The sequence below is a fragment of the Chrysochloris asiatica genome, unplaced genomic scaffold, assembly GCF_000296735.1.
Source record: "Chrysochloris asiatica unplaced genomic scaffold, ChrAsi1.0 scaffold00004, whole genome shotgun sequence".
Lineage (NCBI taxonomy): Eukaryota > Metazoa > Chordata > Mammalia > Afrosoricida > Chrysochloridae > Chrysochloris > Chrysochloris asiatica.
Genome location: NW_006408522.1, coordinates 26,426,781 through 26,446,684, shown reverse-complemented (window position 1 = coordinate 26,446,684; position 19,904 = coordinate 26,426,781). Strand labels below are relative to the sequence as shown.

Sequence of the window (19,904 nt, the reverse complement as noted above, 5' to 3'; positions counted from 1 at the left end):
CATCATTGATGGCATCAAGTATGGCGGCGGTAGTGAGGTTGGCCCAGGATCAGACATTGTTTCGTTTTGCTGTGCATGGGGTCGCTATGAGTCGGTTTCGACTCGATGGCACCTGACAACAACAACAACTTTAAAGGTACTTCTCACACATTTTACTAGAAGAAATGCAAAAATAAAGAATAAAAACAGAACTACAAAAGAAGTGACAGACTATCATCTGAACAACAAATGATTATGTTAAACATAACCACCAATTCTACACTGCTGGCCTCTGGCTGGGGATACTAATAAAAAGGAAACTGGACAACTTTAATACATTCTGTAACAGCTGGGGGAAAAGAAGGAAAAGTGAATGTAAGAATAAAGGTACTCTAGTTTCCAACGTATTTCTTCACCATGAATATAGAAAAAAAAGAAATGTTTGAAAACTATAAATGCTTCAGATGTGAGGTTTCAAAATCTTGTAAAAACACAAAATTTAGGCCAGTGATTACCAAGCACTGTAAGATAAGGACAAGAATGTTAAACATAATAATGTTAGCGGTTTAAACCCAATAGTCACTCCTCGGAAGCTCTATAGAGTTGTCATGAATCAAAAACCCACTCAATGGGGCTTAACAACATAGCAGGAGGAGGACCCATTAGGCGAAATGCTTCTCAAACTACTAAAATAATTAGGGTTGTCTGTCCTTACATTAAGGAGTCCTGGTGACGCATATGTTGGGCTTCTAATCACAAGCATGAGTAAAGCATGAGATCCCTACCTAGAAAAGCAACAACAGTAGAAACAAGGTCAGTAGTTCTAATCCACCAGCCACTTTGCAAGAGGAAGAAGAGGCTTTCTGCTCCTGTAAAGATGCACAATCCTGGAAACCCTACATAGTATTGCTATGATTCAGACCAACAATACTTGTCTGTCATACTGTGGTTACCTGCATGTTGCAGTAATGCAGGAAGCTATGTCACTAAGTATCTTAAATACCAACAGGGTACACAGTGGAGAGGCTTTAGTTGAGTTTCCAGACTAAGACAGACTATGAAGGAAAGGAAAGTACTTTTAAATGTTTAATCACTGGCAACCTTACGAATAGCAGTGGAACACTTGTTAGCAAGCACCAGAACACTATTGAAATGAAGAGCTCCAAAACATTGTTAGATACAGTGCCAGATGATGAGCCCCTCAGACTGGAAGAAACTCAAAATACAACTGGGAAGGAATTGCCTCCTCAAAGTAGAACTGATCATGATAACATGAAAGGAACAAAGCTTTCAAGACCTTCTTTTGCTGATGGGGCAACAAATCAAAATGAGAAAATGCACCTGTAAACATCTATTAATAATTGGAACGTGGGATATATGAAGTATGAATCTAGGAAAATCGGAAGTTGTCAAAAATGAAATGAAACACAAGCAGGGATCAGTGAGCTGAAATGGACATGTATTGGCTATTCTGAACCTGACAATCACATGGTTTACTATGCTTGGAATGACAAATTGAAGGGAATGGTGTCACAATTGTCAACAAGAACATTTCAAGATCTATGTTGAAGTATAATGCTGTCTATGATATAGGATAATATCCAAGACACCTATAAGGAAGACAGAGTACTAATTGTTGTTGTTGTTGTGAAATGCCGTCGAGTCAGTTCCGATCCATAGCGACACTGTATAGGGCTTCCAAAGATCAGCTGGTGAGCTTGAACTGCTGACCTTGCAGTTCAAACAGCTTTGCAGTCTGGTGCATTAACACACTGCACCACACCAGGACTCAACTCTTCAATTTCATGATCACTGGTTTTAGTGGTTGGTAACATAAATTTGAATAGTAGTAGCACTCTACTACTAAAAATTTGAATAATAAGAGTACTACTACTATTATTCAAATTTACACCAACTTCTTCAGTCTGATATTGATCAAACATGCAATCAAGATGTATTGATAACTACTAAGATTGGAATGCAAAGGTTGGAAACAAAAGGAAGGATCAGTACTAGGAAAATACGGCCTTGGTGATAAAAATGACGCTGGAAATCATGTGATGGAATTTTGCAAGACCAATGACTTGTTCATTGCAATTGGCTTTTTTAAACAACGTAAGAGATGACCATATACATAGACCTCACCAGAAACATAAACAAAAATCAAAATGATTACTTACATCTGAGGAAAAAGACTGTGAAAAAGCTTCATATCATTAGCCAAAACAAGTTCTGGGGAAGACTGTGGAAACTTGCTCATATGCTAGTTCAGGCTGAAGCTGAAGAAAATTAAAACAAGACCACAAAAGCCAAAATTTGACCCTAAATATTTCCTACCTAAATTTAGAGATCATCTCAAGAAAATTTAATGTATTAGACACTAATGACCAATGATCAAAAGAGTTGTGAGATGACATCACACAGGAAGAAAGCAAAAGATCATTAAGAAGACAGGCAAGAAGGAAAAGACCAAAACGGAAGTCAGAAAAGACTCTGAAACTTGCTTTCCAGCATAGAGATGCTAAAGCAAATGGAAGAAATGAGGAATTAAAACAGCTGAACAGAAAATCTCAAAGGGCAGCTTGAGAAAACAAAAACAAAGTATTATAATGAAATGTGCAAAGACTTGGAGTTAAAAACCAAAAGGAAAGAACACTCAGCATTTCTCAAGCTGAAATAACTAACGAAAAAATTCAAATCTCAACCTAAAATATGGAAGGATTCTATGGGCAAAATGGACTTCTGGTGTGGCATTGCCGGTTAATGCAGTAAACTGCAACGTCTGTGTGGGCGGTTAAAGCTGGCAGTTCTAACTCACCAGCTGCTCCTTGGAAAACCCTGTACAGGGTAACTATGAGTCGACCCATAACGACCCTGAATAGGGTTTCCGAGGAGCAGTTGGTGAGTTTGAGCCACCAACCCTGCAGCTCAAACAGCTTTGCAGTCTGGCACATTAACCCACAGTGCCACAATATACATATGTTAATTATCTGAACTTTAAGACAACATTATTAGGTAGATTCTATTACTATTACCATTTTACTGATGAAGAAACAAAGAACCAAAAAGGTAGAGTAACTAGCCCAGGTCACAAAGGTTCTCTGATGTCAGAGCCTGATTTCTTTTAACACAAATCTTAGTAATCCTCATAAAAGTCGTAATCGGTAAATACTGTCAATACTACTATTACAATCACTGAGCCTTAGAAGTTAAGCAACGTGCTTGGCCACACAGTCAGAAAATGAGAGAGCTGGAACTCAAATCACTGCTATATGGAGCTAAATGCCAAGGCTGACAGAGCAGCTTGTACAACCAATGATTAGCATAAGTGTTGGTGGAAACCCTTAGTGTCCTCTATCCATTTTGACACAGATTTTAACAAGGATATGTGCAGAATTAGTCCATAATCAAATTATTCAGAAAGACTAAACAATATAAAATAAATGAACTAATGAAAATGACTATAATCCAGAGTAATCACTCCCTAGATAAGCTACACATAACTGTAAATAGACTGTTAGTATCTTCTGACAATTCTCAATATATTTACATTGCTACAATTTCACACACAAGAAACATTTACTTCTTAGGAGTTTCCAAGTTCCACTTATAAATTTTGCTAATAGATTTATAATTTTTTTTTTACATTTTTAACCTAGCACAATTTCTAGGTTACTTTAAAAATGGCTATACCAAATAAAAGGAGTCCCAGTGGCAGTGGGTTAAGCACTTCACTGCTAACAAGATCAGCAATCCAAACCTACCAGTGGCTCCATGGGAGAAAGATGAGGCTGTTCGTTCCTATAAGGATCTAGAACGGTCTCAGAAACTTTATGGAATGGTTCTACTCTGTCCTAAAGGGTCACTATGAGTCAGAATCAACTCATCGGGAATGGATTTCATACCAAACAAAGTCGGCATCTGAAGTTTTACATTTCTGGATCCTGAGATTTTTTTAAATTATATATCACGGCTTATAACACTGTGTAATAAAGCAAATATATGGGATAACTGTAAAGAGTTTAAATTATTCTAAATATAAAAAAGTCTTACCTCCTTAATATTCAGAGGTCTTCCACTAAGATCATATTTGTTCATAGTTTCTAGTGCTTTCTTTACAAATTCGTCATCTTTGAATTCAACCACACTTAATGGGGAAAAAAAATTAATAGGAAATGCTTAAGTACTAAGATTTCTTTCCCCTAACCCGAAGTTTAAATTTGACTTGAGATTTTTAAATTAAAAAAAAAAAATTCTTACCCACAACCCTACATCCAGGTAGATTTGTCAATATATGTAAAAGAAAAAAGGTCTTAGATCAGTAGACGAAGTTAATGGCAGAGTCTAACATTTAAGACATTAAAAAGCAATCAATAACGTGATAATTTTTTTATGTTTTACATCTCCAAAACATAACAGGCAAGTGACCATCAAATCAAATCTTTATAAATTTTTAAAAAATCAATCTATTTCAGATCTTAGCATTTAACAAGCTTGAAGCACATTTTACGTTTAAGAAACCTTTCTTTGAGTCAAAATCAAAAGTAATTCAAAGAATTAATTAAGGTACCAAAAACTGAATTTACAAAATCACCAATATTTTCAAAAGATGTATTGTGTACAAATCATTTGATTGTGTACTCTGCAATTCTATTAAAATCAACATAGGAAATAAAGTTAATCTCATTTTTAACAAAGGAAATGGCTGCACACAATTTAACAGCATCCAGTTGGAAAAGCACATTAAAAAAAATATATATATATCCTGTGCTAACGAAACAAACTTGTAGAAACATTTTTAAAAAGCAACTTTTCATGATTATTACTGTTCAAAGTGCCACTGGAATGTGATGACAATGTTTTATATTTATTATGCACCCAACTGGTTTTTACTATTATAATTAACCATCTTTGAGAGCTTTCTTGTTTAAAAAAGAAAAATCTTCTGTCAATCAATTCCTTTTCTATCAATTTAATCGTAGGTATCATTCATACCAATTGGCCAAAGCACTGCCTCTTAGGTAATCCTGCAGGCTTCCATATTAAGCTCTTCAGTAATAGTTTCAACCATACCTTATGAATTAACACCTTTAAGATATAAGCTTCTCATAGAACTTACTCTTAGGGAATATTATCAATTCAGTCACTTTATGATATACTTAAAGGCATTGAAACACAACAACAAAAAAATCTTATGTTAAAATCTATTGGCTAAGAAGCATTAATTACCTTAGAGCATTAGAAAAGTGGAAAGCCCTTTATGGGCACTTAAGAAATCCATCCCTTTCAGGCAGCTAGTTTGCTTTGCATAAGTGTCAGACTTGCTAGTATAAAGCCTCAAATCTTGCATAATAAAGTAAAACAAAATGAAACTTAAGTTTCCAAAAACTGGTACAAGTATTATACAAAAAGTAAACTGCTGAGGAACTTTTAAACCTCTAGCAGATTATTGCCCACAGCACTTACCCTTGATTTTCCTTCCGCATCCTTAAAGAGCTCCACGTATGTAACCTCACCAACTACATAAGACATACAAAAGGAAAATACCAAGAAACAATACATTTAAACACCAATATCTTGCTTTACTGCACACCTGTGCACAACTCTACAGAAAAGCACCTATTATTCACCAACAATCAAAACCAGACAAACATACCTCCTATCAATGGCTATGTAAATTTAACTAATTTTCAGAAATGTACATCATCCACATTCTCTAAAAAAGCTAACAACAGTATTAACCTAATTCATAACTACAGATCATATTTGGCCAGCATGATATAGTTGGTGAACAAATACACATATACATACAAATGGTCCCTTAGCCTATCGTATTAAAAACATCAACATTAGCACTTTTCAAATAACTTTGGTCAGCCTACACACAACAGCTGTTTTAAGGTGACTTTCTACCTGAATGTCTTCAATCATGTTTGCCATCAGTAAACTAAATTTACAAGTCATGCTTCACAGCAAGCCACACACTTTCTAAATAAAGTCAATGAATAAAACCAATCAAATAGTTGTCACCTTACAACAGATACACCAATGCAAATATTTTTATTTATTAAAACAGCCTCAACGCCAAGTACGTATAATTTGCAGGAATGTTGACACTCAGTTTTTCAAGAAATAACAAAACTAACTTTTACAAGATCAAGTATTAAAATAATTTTCCCCCAAAACCAACTATATATATATGATGAAGGTTTTCAGGTTAGTCTGAAAACAAAACTGCAACAGCAGTAAAGCAAGTTGAATATAGAACTGCAAAGACAGCATCATGGCAGTCATGACAATGCAAACGAAATGAATTCCACAGCCAGATACTAGACTCCACCAAGGTAATAACAAAACAGCTTTTGGGGGGGAAAAAAATCAGACCTTATTAATCATACTTTAACACGCTAAGTATATTGCTTAACTGATGCAATAGTCCCTTTAAAAGTCTATAAAAACTTCAACAAGACAAAGCAATCTCTTTAGCAAAAATCTTGGTGGCATGCATATACTGGCTCTCGACTATCTCACTCAAATGGCAAAAAGAAAAATACTTCATTTATCCATACTACCTTGTAATGAAATTGTGTTGAGTGAAAGAAGAGGAAAAGATTAATTCATGTCAATAAATAAACCAAAAAAAATTTTTTTGAGTCTGTGGATAAGAATAAAAAAATCCATTCAGTTTCCTACCCCTTCTACATGAAGATTGTCCAACAGTGGGTTATTTCAGAAACAGTTACCTTTTTCTCTCATTAGATCTTTAATAGCTTGCCATTTCATGTCATATGGGATGTTGCTAATGAAAACTCTGTTACGATTTGGACCCTTCTTTTCTCCAGTCCCTGAAGTCTTGTCTCTTGAATAAGGATGAAATCTATTTGACTTCTTATTTCCTGTAGACTTTTCTTTTAAATCAGATTTCTCTTCTTTTACTAATTCATCATTCTCCCTACAAATTAAAAAAGAAAAAGTCAGTTGTGCTTCTAATAATGGCAGTCTATATTAAATATTTCACATTATCACTTCACAAAACACCTAAGGTTGTTGTTGCTGTTAATTGCAATCTAATCAATTCTAACACATGACAATACAATGTGTGTGCCATAGGAGTCTCAAGGCTGTGTCCTTTTGGAAGCAGACCATCAGGCCTGTGTCCACATGCCCATCTTTCAGCTTATACAGAACTCAGGAAATTCACCTGAGGATTAGCCTCCTGATTTTGAAGTTACTCAATGCCATTTCAATACACGGGTTTGAGCATATTACTGAACTTCCAAATTAACAATCCTCATCTTTTCCCATGTTGCATGCACATAGTTGCAGCATATAATTAATCATCAAGCTCTTCCTATCATACTTTTAATAAATATCATTAGATCCTAACAAAGAGGAAAGGAGCTCTGGTAGTGTAGTGGTTACAAATTGGGCTGCTAACCTCAGGGTCAACAGTTTGAAACTACCAGCTTTTCCCAGGGAGAATGATGTAGCTTTCTGCTCCCGTAAAGATTTATAGCCTCGGAAACCCTGTACAGGGTCACTGAGTCAGAACCGACTCCACGGCACATAACAACAACAACAAAAACGAAGATAATTTAATTCCTATGGTATAATAAAACTTTACCTGCAATGCAAAACTAATTTTCTGGGCCTCTTTTCTCTGTGAAAAATCTCATTTACAAAATATACCCTGAAAAAGTTAACCCATCTCTTAAACAGTGATGGTTTCCCAGAACTTAAATTCTTTCTCTTCCTCTTAGTTCACACGCACCATACACACGCACTCACTTAAGACTATCTCTAACTTTTTATCAACACAGAAAATGTAGAAAGTATCCTAAAGTTTTCATACTGAACATTTTCTATATATTAGTATGCCATTTTTATTAGCAGTATTACATATAGCTGGTGGGAGGAGGAAGCAGCACTTAAAAGGCATCACAAATCAAAACTTTACTAAATTAATTTTCAGTGAGGTCTTAACAAGAAAAAAAATTCATTCATAAAGTTGTAATCACATTGTATCTATATGATGCTATCTACTAACCACCCATAAGATACAGGTCTACACTTAAATCCTACAGATAAAAATCTGGATTTATCAAGAAAAATCCAATTTACTTTCCAAATGGAATCTTTTTTTAAAATAACTTAACAGCTTTCTTTTAGATCACTAATTATGTTAGTGAATTTAAAATACTTAATTTAAAAATTCAATTTTAGAGCAAATCTTCAGAAATATAAACTAATACAAATCTCTGGGAATGACATTCAGAATTCACTATTTTTAAAAAACTTACTCATTTAGTAATTCAGGCTGTAAATTATCTTTCAAGCCAAGCACTGTGGGCTTCTAAATATTTCAGTGTTCCATACACCTTATATTGCAGTCACTTGCTACTTAACACATTAAATTTTCTAGACATTACTATTCTAACAGGTAACAGCTCTATGTGAATAAGAAATTGATCTGCTTTGGTTTCATTAGCACCTAGTATGGTGATGGCCCACAACATGCGTTCAATAAATTACTGAATGAATGAATGGTCAATCAAGAACTTATATTCATCTCAGGAGCTATCTACCAGAAACACTGTTAAAATCAAAGAAGACTTCTAGGGCGAAATATACTTTACAACCATCTCAGACCTTGACAAGAATACAGTTCATCCTCCATATCCATGGATTCCTCAAAGGAAGTATAATGTGCCAGTTACATTGCATTACGTAATCTACTGATATTTAACATTTAAAATTCCATTATCTTTCAATTACATTTTTCCACACACTTTCTAAGTTCTCTCTTATACAGGAGAATGTGCATAGCTTATGTTGTTGTTAAGTGCCGTCGAGTTGGTTCCGACCCATAGTGGCTCTGTACAGGGTTTCCAAGGCTGTAAGTCTTTACACGAGCAGAAAGCCTCGTCTTTCTCCCGCGGAGCAGCTGGTAGTTTTGAACTGCTGACCTTGCGGTTCACAACCTGATTTGTAACCACTACACTACCAGAGCTCCTTATATGTAATGTTAAGCCATTTCATATAAGGATTGAGTATCTGAGGATTCTAGTATTCATGAGGGCTCCTGGAACCAAGCAATCCACGGCTACCAAGAAAAGGAAGAATGACTGTACTGTGAATGTCACAACATGCTCCTTCATCAGAAAAGGCAACGGCTTCGAGGAGTTTTCTCACTATTTAACTGTAGTAAGCACCTACCTGTATGATCAGAGTGAGACTTCTGATAACAGCAGCAAGCAACCAAAAGGCACAGAGGCTATAAGCACAAACCCTTCTTTTTAATCCCCCAAAGCTGGCAAAGTATTAAAAATAAAAATTTTTAAGCTATTTTATAAACATTCAATAAATTTAGCCTACTATATAAAATGCTTAAATCTCTATTAAAGATGGCAGATTCTATGAAGTCTCTAGCCAAACACTTCTCCTGTCTATTTTCTTCCTGGAAGAAAACAATTGTGAAAATTACACTATTAAAAACTATACTTGGGTAGTTTTGACGTTCTGAAGTACTGGCAATGTTCTTTTAATCTTGATCTGGGTGGGAGTTACAAGGAAGAAGTAAGGACTTGCCTACAAGAATCTGACAATTTCATTTAAAAAAAACAACAGCAATATATCTAACATACACAATTGTTGTTGTTGTTAGGTGCCATCGAGTCAGTACTGACCCATAGCGACCTTATGCACAGGAGAACAAAACACTGCTCGATCCTGGGCCAACCTCACTACTGTTGCCACGCTTGAGTCCATCAATGCTGTCACTTGGCCAATCCATCTCGTTGTGGGGGTCTTCCTCTTTTTCTCTGACTCTCCACCTTACCAAACATGATCTCCTTCTCCAGCGACATACACAATTAGACACTTTAAATGTTTACTTAAAAATGACTAAACATAGCAATTTCTTCAAGCATTCCCCAATTAGAGGGATCTTAAAACACTATTCTGTTCACCTTCACTGCAAAAATCAAGATTATCTCTAGAAACTAGATCAGTTTAGATAAAGGTATGGCCTGATTATCAAGATATTAAACTATAATTACTCAGTTTCTGAACTCTACTTCACAAAGACACTACAGAAGCAAAAATTTTTAAGTATGTAAAAACTCTTGGCATAATGTATTGGTACTATATTCAGAGTTTGCCAACTACTTACAATAGAGAAATTCCTCCTCTTATAATATTCTTAAAGGAGTCCTGGTGTGGCACTATGTGTTAATGCGCTAGAATGCAAAGTAGTTTTAAACCACAAGGTTAGCTGTTTGAGCTCTCTAGCAGCTCCTAAGAAACCCTATATAGGGTCGCTTTGGATCTTTACTGACTCATCGACACTTAACAACAACAATATTCTTAAAAGGAGCCCTGGTGGCACTGTAGGGTAAACACTGGGCTGCAAACCAGTGGCTCCGGGAAAGATGGGGTTACCTGCTCCTATAAAGATTTCCAGTCTCAGAAACCATATATAATAAGATCACTGTGAGTTAGAATTGACTCAATGGTAGTGAGAGGTTTTTTTTGGAGTTTTATGTACTTAATGCACTCAATACTTACCAATTTTATCTACTCTTGAAACGGAATTATGCCTATACAAAGTGCAACAAATTTCTAGGGGGAAGAACAAACTCCAACATCAAGTAAAGAAGCACACTTGAATGCATGATTTTAAAAGCATAATGCTACAGTATGAGATCCAAAATTAATTTCAGTTCCATGCTTGCTCTAATATGGTAATAATTACCACTGTACTTTTCAACACTTCGCCTTACTCCAATGCTTAATATTTTATACAAGGGTCAGAGAAAAAGAGGAAGCCCCCCCACCCCCCACCCCACGAGATGGAATGGCCAAGTGGCAGCATTGATGGACTCAAGCACAGCAACAGTAGGTTGGCCCAAGATTAGGCACTGTTTTGTTCTGCTGTGCATAGGGTCACTATGAGTCGGTACCAACTCAATGGCACCTAACAACCACAACTCAATATTAACTCTCAATCTCCAAGAAGCTGCTTAACCCTACAGGAATAATGTCATTATAACAATTGTTTATCCTCTGATCCACTCTTAAGAAAATGAGAACTAGTATACTATTTTGGCATTAAAGAAGATTAGGCCAAAGAAAACAGATCTGTAGTTTTTTTATCTAAAAGTGTGAACATAAATCTAACTAAATCCTTTGCTTATGAATCTTCGAGACCATAAAAGTTCACGTCTGCATTTCTTCAATATACAGGCCATTAGGCTGCTAACCACAAGGTCAGCAATTCTTGGGAGACATTCCAGCAAAGAAAAATGAAGCTATCTGTTCCTGTACAGATTTATAGTCTCAGCTATCACAATGAGTGGGAACTGACCCAAAGGGCAGTTGGCTGGCTTTGCTTTAGGCCTTTTTAAGTTGTTAGAACCCAGAGTATGAAGATAAAAAAAGATATAGTGGTCTCGATGTTCAGTGACTATGGAATAACTCAACAAAATCCATTTCAATCTTGATGACAAGCTGCATTCTGTTCACTTCTAAGAAAGAAATATATTTAAGGCACTCTTTGACCATTTTTTTTTTACCATCAATTAAAAATTCTTATCATTAAAAACATATGGAAATGAAAATAAATTTGATGAACTTGACCTATACTCATGGAGGTAGAAGATCCAAATACCAACAGAGAGGGAAGGAGTCTTCATATCAAGTATCAATGCTATCCCCTCTGTACACAAGGTAGGTAGGGACAGGCAACTTAAGATACTGGCTACCTAAAATGAGGGGGTGATAAAGGCACAAAGTGACTGGCTTACAAGGTTTCAAGAAGGTGTTTAGTTTAAGAGTGGGCGAGGGGGAAAAGAGTCTCCACTAAATAGCTTTCATCTTGTCTAAATAGGTCTGGTAAAAAGAGATAGGGGTAAAATTCTTATGATTTAACAGTAATTGTTATCATGACTAATTGTGGCTGTCATAATTGTAAAGATACAAGTTTTGTAACAAAAATGAGGGTGTAATTAATCTTATAGTCTAGAAACAGAGGACCCTAGGACCAAGGGAGAAGAGCACAAGCAGAATACGAGACCTTATCTAGCGAAGCAGTGACACCAGAGATGGAGGCAGAGACAGGGACATGGAAAGAGGGAGCAGCTGAGGACTCCAGATTCATGGGAAGAGAGGGACTGAGAGCTGGTGACCAGGAGGCAGACTTGCAGAATGTACCTTTTGGTGGTGTAAATTAATATATATGCCTGAGTGTTTTAAAAAATGAATAGAGAGAAATACTGTTAATTGACGGTACATGGAGGAGTTTTATAATCATTTAATGAAACAAGGTATATGATTTGTTGAATGTAAAACTGAAGATCTGCCCTGTAAACAAAATTCACAATAAAAACATAAAAAAAAAAATATGGTAGTCAACTGACAGTTTGTGCATTAGGATGACTACTCTTATGGGTTACAGCCCCCCCCCCCAAAAAAAATGTTATTTAGGGTATTTTTAATGTCCCTGATTACCTAATTATTCTGTTTGAGTGATCCATGCTACAACAGCAAATATTTTATGGACTAGACAATAAATCTGATCCAATAATAGATAGGTATCTGAAGTCCTGGTATGGCACTTTGGGTTAATGCGCCAGACTACAGAGCCGTTTGAACTACAAGGTTGGTCGTTCAAGCTCACCAGTTGCTCCTTAGAAACGCTACGTTGTTGTTAAGTGCCGTTGACTTGGTTTCCAAGGCTGTAAATCTTTGCAGGAGCAGAAAGCCTCATCTGTTTCCCGTGGAGCAGCTGGTAGTTTCAAAATGCAGACATTGCAGTCCAATTCGTAACCACTATGCTACCAGAGCTCCTTTGGAAATCCTATACAGGGTCGCTATGGGTCGGAACTGACTCAACGGCACCTAACAACAAGAACATCTCTATTTTGGGAGGAAGAGGATGGAAAAGTAACAAATTATAAAAAAAAAATATGGAAAGAATCTACATTCGAATTTCCTTTTCTTTGCCTTTGTCTCCTTTCTTTTTCTGCTTCAATATACACCACATGGACTCCTGGTGTGGCACTGAAGAATACTTAAGCATTGGACTATGCACCATAAGGTCGGTGGTTCAACCTCACCAGCCGCTCCTCAGAAACCCTATACAAGGTCGCTATTAATCAAAACTGACGTAAAGCCAGTTAATAATAACAAATATACCGCACAGAAGGCACCCTGTAGGAAAAGCACCAACTGTGTAGCAATGTACAGGCGATGCTAATACCTTAACCTGTTGTTGGTGTTAAGTGGTTGCTGAATCAGATCTTAAGTCTTTTCAATACCCTTTAAAGATGCATGTAGTAGAAAACTAAACCCAACTCACTGCCATTAAGCTGATTCCAACTCACAACAACTTTGTGTAGGGTTTCCTAGGCTGTATGTCTTTATGGGAGCAGAAAACCTCATCTTTCTCCTGCAGAGCTGCTGGTGGGTTTGAATTGTGACCTTGTGGTTAGCAGTCCAGTGCTTGTCCTACAGCATCATCAGGGATTCTTCTATGTTGTATATTTGTTGTTGTTTTTAAGTGCCTTCAACTCAGTTCTGACTCAAAACGACCCTGTATAGGGTTTCCAAGGAATGGATGGTGGATTTGAATTGCCAATCTTGTGGTTAGCAGTCCAATGCTTATCCTACAGCACCACCACACCAGGACTCCACTGTTAAACTAATCATACACTATTTTGTTTTACTACAATTACTATTTTATCAGGAGAAAATGGGTAAGGTGTCCATGTTTAGATACAAACTAAAAGCACATAATTATTCATTTGTGATTTTTCATTCCTGTTTATGAGGCCAAATTCATGAAATCCCACCTTTTAGCAAGCGTGGCAGAAAGCAGTTGGTTCACTTTCTGGTTCCTAAATGAGGTGTACCTTTCCATTTAGGCACAAACTTCACAGCTCTCCAATCTCTTACACCTGCATCCCTGCACTGCCTAAATGAGGTCCTAGTCACAATCACTTCAGAGCAAGTGTGTGAAGCCCAGGATGGGAGAACTACTCTCCCTTACCTGTAATCAACTACCATTCCGCACTGGTCCAGGGCTTAAGGGACTATTTCAAACATTTGTATACAAAGGAAAAGTCAGAATACTACTTTCCTTTTCCATTTTAGTGTGAGCACATGTTTACTGTTTTCTGCTCTGAAGAATCATTAAGAGATGGAAAGAATTTTTCACTAAATTATTCGTGCACTTTCAACTTCTGGTTAACTGGGCTTGGCATATGAAAACAAATGCTTGACTTCGTATCCCTCCACATGACAAGAACAAAGGGAAGCAGTTTTCATAACATTTCCTTAAAACTAGAAATGACTTCAGATTGGAACCAACTCCATTCCTCATAGGCTTTGAGGGCCGCTGCAACCTTAAAAGTAGTGGGTTTTCTTCCATTTTGAAAAGAAATTTTATTTTACCATTATATCAAAATTAAGAGCGTATCATCATCACACGCTGAGCTTTTTAAAGCAGCCTGCACAGCTGACAAACATTACATGGCAGTGAGGGCGGGGGCAGCAACTCACAAAGCACATTTCCCTATTTAAAAATACCCTTTAGCCAACTCAAGGGAACTGGATTCGGTCTAATAGCAACACTATTAAACTTCTTTTCCGTATCTATCCATTTGTGGACGAAAACAGACTTCAGAAAACAAACAACTAAACGCTGGATCTATAAAGCTCAGAGTGAGGCCAGAGAGCTGGGGTTCCCAGTGGGGAAGAGGAAATGTCCGATGATGTCACTCCTGGATACTCCCTAGTGATGAACACTAACTACTGGCCTTTCAAAGAGGGACCGTTTTCCTGCAAACCGTCACACGGCCGCAGAGCTTGGCTCAAACCTTCTCCCGCTCAAATCAGGGAAGAGGGGGTGACCCAGGGCCCCGGACTAGCAATCCAGGAGGGACGCCGGTCCTCCGACCCCAGGCCCCAATCAGCCCGACCCACAGAGTTAGGACCCGGGAGCGGCCCGGCTACACCTGCTCCTCCCGCAGCCGACGGCTCCGGGGCGGGACGGGGCCTGAGGGCGCGCGGTCCCCCCACTGAGGCCCAGCCCGGCCCCGGGGGCCCGAGGCCGAATCCCCGCTCCCCATCTCGCCCGGGTCCCCGGAGAAAAAGACAATACATTTTAACGCCATTGGAGCTGCTGGGGTGTGACTGCTGCTTCTCCTGCTCGCCCGGCGTCACCGCGGGCTGCTGTTGCGGGCTGTCGTTGCCAGCGGACCCAGACACCTCGGGCTTGTCGGCGTCCGCCATCCCAACGCCGCTGCCTCTGCTGCCTGCACTGAGGTGCTCCGAGCGCGACAATGGCGGCGGCCAAGGAAGCGGTAACGGATCCCGATTTGAAAAGGCCCCGAGCGCTCAGCCGTCCGGATCTCGCGAGATCCGGTCGGGACTGGGCGACTGGGAGATGGTGTGAGCCGAGCGCGGGGGGTGGGAGTAAGGTGTGGGGGAAGGGAGGGACGGGGTGGTGGGTCAGGGCCGCCATTGCTGCGCCGCCCTTGCTGTAGCGGGAAGAAGACTAGCGCTTCCTTAAAGCCCACAGTGGGGTCACGTTCTGACTACAAGCCCGGCTGCCGCTTGGCGTCCGATGGGGTCTTCGCCTACAAATAGTCGTCCTAGGGTTAGAAATCTTTGGCTGGGGCAATTTAAGTTAAAGAAATGCATCTTTGAAGACATCTGCAAATCTTCGGATTCCCCTTGGAACTTCAGTGAATAATGCTGTTAAATCATTCGTGACTTCTGATTCAAATGCGAAGACACCCAGTGAACATTCAACAGTCATTGATGATTGGTTGCAGTTCACCAGGGTGAATGGTTTTGAATTTCTTTGAGATCTGGCGGATCCTAAGAGTGAAGCTTTTAGTGGAACTCAGCTATCTGCCTATCAAAAAAAAAAAAAAATTTTTTTTTTGAAGCTTTTATTTCTTTCGGTAGCAATGGTGAAAATCTATAATTTTCTTAACCAATCTTCTGCTAGCTTGGCTAATAATGAACATTTGGGGATTTGATTGTATGCTTACTATATGATGATGAAAATTATAAATGAATCAGTTATAGACTTTAATCTTAGTTACTGTATGGAGTTTTAAAATATACAGTAAAAAACAAACCAACAAACAAACATGGATTTTTACCGTAAGTATGAAAAAGAAGCCTATTAAACTTAAAATCAATTCCTAACTCTGGAGGAAATAGAACTATGAGCTCTGGTGGCGTAGTGGTTACCAATCGGGCTGCGAGCCGCAAGGTCAGCAGTTCGAAACTACCAGCGGTTCCGCGGGAGAAAGATGAGGCTCCCGTAAAGATTTACAGCCTCGGAAACCCTGTGTAGGGTCACTATGAGTCGGAACCGACTCCACGGCACATAACAACAACAATATTTCACAGTGAAATCACCCTTTTCAGCTAGAGTTCAAAGACCCTAAATATTTCTTTTCACAAGGAAGCAAACATGCATGGGTCATGCGCTTTGCTGAATACCAGACATGTTGGTTTTCATTAAAAATAATATTCAGGTACTAAGCACATCATTTCCTCAACTTCTCTCCCCCCCTCCCATCTTTGGTTATTTCAATATGTAAATTCCTGCCCCCTCTACTACAAAATAGCATAAACCAACCAATCCTATTTCTGAAGGGTTGAACTGTTAGATCAAACACACCCACAGAACAATTTTAATCATAAAGAGAATACATATATAGCAAAATACAGTTGTTAGGATGTTGCCTACATTCTATTTCATAGACACAACTGATGCTTTTGTAATTGTTATATAGACTGTTTCCCATCAATCAGTCCTGGAGTAACAGATGGTAGTTGATTTTGAGATAAAAAACCTGGATTAGGATCTCAGCTCTGACACTTCCTGCTTGTAACTCCTCTGGCAAGTCTCTTAACTTCTCAATCCCTCCACAATAAATATGTATAATAATACCTACCTTGAAGGATTAAGATGAAGATTAAATGAAAGCACTTTTTGTAAGGCTAAGTGCTACAGACATGTAAAGTAGCATTGGTTAGAATTCATAGTTGTCCAAGCTGGTCAGGGTTTTAGTCAAAGAGAAAGGAGATCTTTTCCCCATAGCGCTGACTTTTAACTACTCTGAAAACATAAATTGAATGATGAAAACTTAACCCCTCAGTCCCTAGTATACTCTTGCAAAATCCTTGAACAGATTGAATTCATCATAGATTAAGAAACAAGCCGTTATGCTTAAAACAAAGTAGGCAAATGAGAAATTCAAAAATGATTATTGTTCTGATGGGTTGTTGTTGTTAAGTGCCTTGGAATGGGTTCCAACTCCTAGGGATCTTGTATAGGGTTTCCCAGGAGCAGCTGGCTACTTTGAAACACCAAACTTGCAGTTCAAATGACATTGCATTCCAATGCTTTATCCCACAGAGAGCTTTTCGAAAAAGTACTAGTTATGTGCTGTAATAAAAATAAAACTTAAACGTAGTTAAAACTGTACTTACAAAGACAGGAAGCAGTTTCACATACCAGTAGGTGCCAATTTGATTTTTCCTTAATCTTACATTGAAATATTATTTGTCTTAGTTGTTGAGATTTTGGCACTCCTTTAAATTTTGTGCCTGAGACAAATGTCTCTCTCCTCATACCCTATGTCTGTTGTTGTTAAGTGCCGTCGAGTCCGTTCCAACCCATAGCGACCCTGTACAGGGTTTCCGAGGGTGTAAATCTTTACGGGAGTAGAAAGCCTCATCTTTCTCCCGCGGAACGGCTGGTAGTTTCGAACCGCTGACCTTAAGGTTCGCAGCCCGATTCATAACCACTACGCTACCAGAGCTCCTTTACCCTATGTCTACACCTGATAAATACATAGAGAAAATGTTAGTTCCTATGGAATGAAATATTGGTAGTCAAAGACAGACTTCATAGAAATGCTGGATCTTAAAAGATAGGGGAGAATTGAGACAGTTCCTGATAAAAAGAAAATGATTTCTCCTTACCACTCGTATCTCCATTGTTCTGTACTTTAGTTGCTCCTTCTTTTGCCACTAATGTTATATTTACCTTAGTTAATTCTGAAAATAAACATATATATATTTTAAAACTGTTAAGATGCTACGTTGCAGGTAAAAGACTTGACGTACAAAGGAAAGAAAGGAAATTACTATAGTGTATGCTTTTTGTCAGAGGATGTGAAGGTGATTCGAATGAAGTTTTAGGATTAATGATGAATTTTAACTTGTTTCTATGATTACCTGAAGAAGACTGGTATTGCATAACTCATTTGGAAATAATTAATCAGATGAATATATGACATAATCCATAGGGAGCAGTAAAGGAGTCATAGGAGCAAAAAAAAGAAAAGATTCTACGTTGAATTCCATTTCTGTACTGTTATTCTTTCTTCTCTTTTTTTCTCAGCTGAGTACACTGCCCAGGTTTCTGTTACGGAAGAAGAGAAGGAATGTAGAAAGGCAGCTAGGATGTCATCATTTTCCTTCATCTTTAAATATTAAGAGGCAAAGAATGATACTATGTAATAAAACAAGAAGTATACTTGGGTTTTCTTCAGTCCATTCGATTTTATTTATAGTAAATGCCTGAATTTGGAGCCACTAAGTTTGGAAGTTTTCGAGAGTTAGAGATTTAAAAGGTTATATATAGCTTTAGAAATATGACAGGGCTTTAAAAAATTTATGGAAAAGTGGAATTATAAAATCAGGAAATATGGGTTAGATTTGAGAACCATGTCTATTTTCTCTTTTTTCCCCTAAGAAGTTTATTCCATGATTTAAAAAAAAAAAAATGGATGCTGGTTATTGTTACTAGAGAAAAGAAAAGTGTAATCTTTTCTAGGGAGTGTGGTAGCTCTACAGGATAAGCATTGGACTGAGAAACGTAAGGTCTGCAGTTTGAGCCCACCAGCTGTTCCTCAGGAGAAAGATGAGCATTTCTGTTCCTGCAAAGATTTAAAGCCTCAGAAACCCTATCCAGGGTCACTTGAAGGCACTTAACAATTTTACTATCTGGTGTGGTGCTATGTTAATGCGCCAGACTGCAAAGCCAAGCCATTTGAACTGCAAGGTAGGCAGTTCAAGCTCACCACCTGCTCCTCAGAAACCCTATACAGGGTCTCTATGAGTCAGAACTGACTCCACGGCACTTCACAACAACAACATTCTGATGTGGCAGGAGTCCTGGTATGGCACTGTGGGTTAATGTGCTGGGCTGCAAAGTTGGATTGATATGCAAGTTTGGTAGTTCAAACTCACCAGATGCTCCACAGAAACCCTATACAGGGTCACTATAGGTCAGAACTGACTTGATAGCAAGCACACAACAATATTCTGATGTGGTACTGAAGGATAAGTACTAGACTGCAAAATTGGTTTGAACTGCAAGATTGGCAGTTCAAGTCCACCAATGCTCCTTGGAAACCCTATAGTGGGTCGGTGTGAGTCGGAAGCACCTCAATGGCATGCAGCAAAAACAACAATTCTGACAATCAACTATTGCAAACGACTTAATATTTTCCATTCTCCGTGTTATCTCTCTATGTCTCTCCTACACCCTTTTCTATTGCTCTGCTCATTTTAAGAATTCATTTTGGGGGCATTTAGCTTTCCAAAAAGGCATCCTATAGAAAGGTCTTCACCAGATAAGTGAAGTTTATAATTAAGGCAATTATCTGAAATTTTCAAGTAGAAACTCCATTTTCACATCAATTATTAAAATAATTCAGATAATACCATAGGATCTGCTTGAATTCATTAGATAATTGTTTCACCTTTCAACCTTAAATGTGTTTTCTTGCAATAACAGATTTTTTTTTCTTTTTTTAAATTATAAGCCATATTTGGGACAGGATTTTTTTCCTTTGAAGAATAAAGACTTCTATAATTCCCTAAATTTTGAG

General features: G+C 38.0%; 1 protein-coding gene across 1 annotated transcript in view; it reads right to left on the bottom strand.

Annotated features, from left to right (window-relative positions):
• Positions 1 to 15,318, bottom strand: part of MYEF2 (myelin expression factor 2) — a 59,278-nt gene extending 43,960 nt beyond the window's left edge. The window contains 5 exon segments of the mRNA XM_006831683.1: positions 4,033 to 4,126; positions 4,240 to 4,247; positions 5,446 to 5,498; positions 6,723 to 6,931; positions 15,140 to 15,318. Coding sequence (XP_006831746.1) covers positions 4,033 to 4,126; positions 4,240 to 4,247; positions 5,446 to 5,498; positions 6,723 to 6,931; positions 15,140 to 15,270 — 495 coding nt within the window. The 5' untranslated portion in view covers positions 15,271 to 15,318.
• Between the last annotated feature and the right edge of the window lie 4,586 nt (positions 15,319 to 19,904).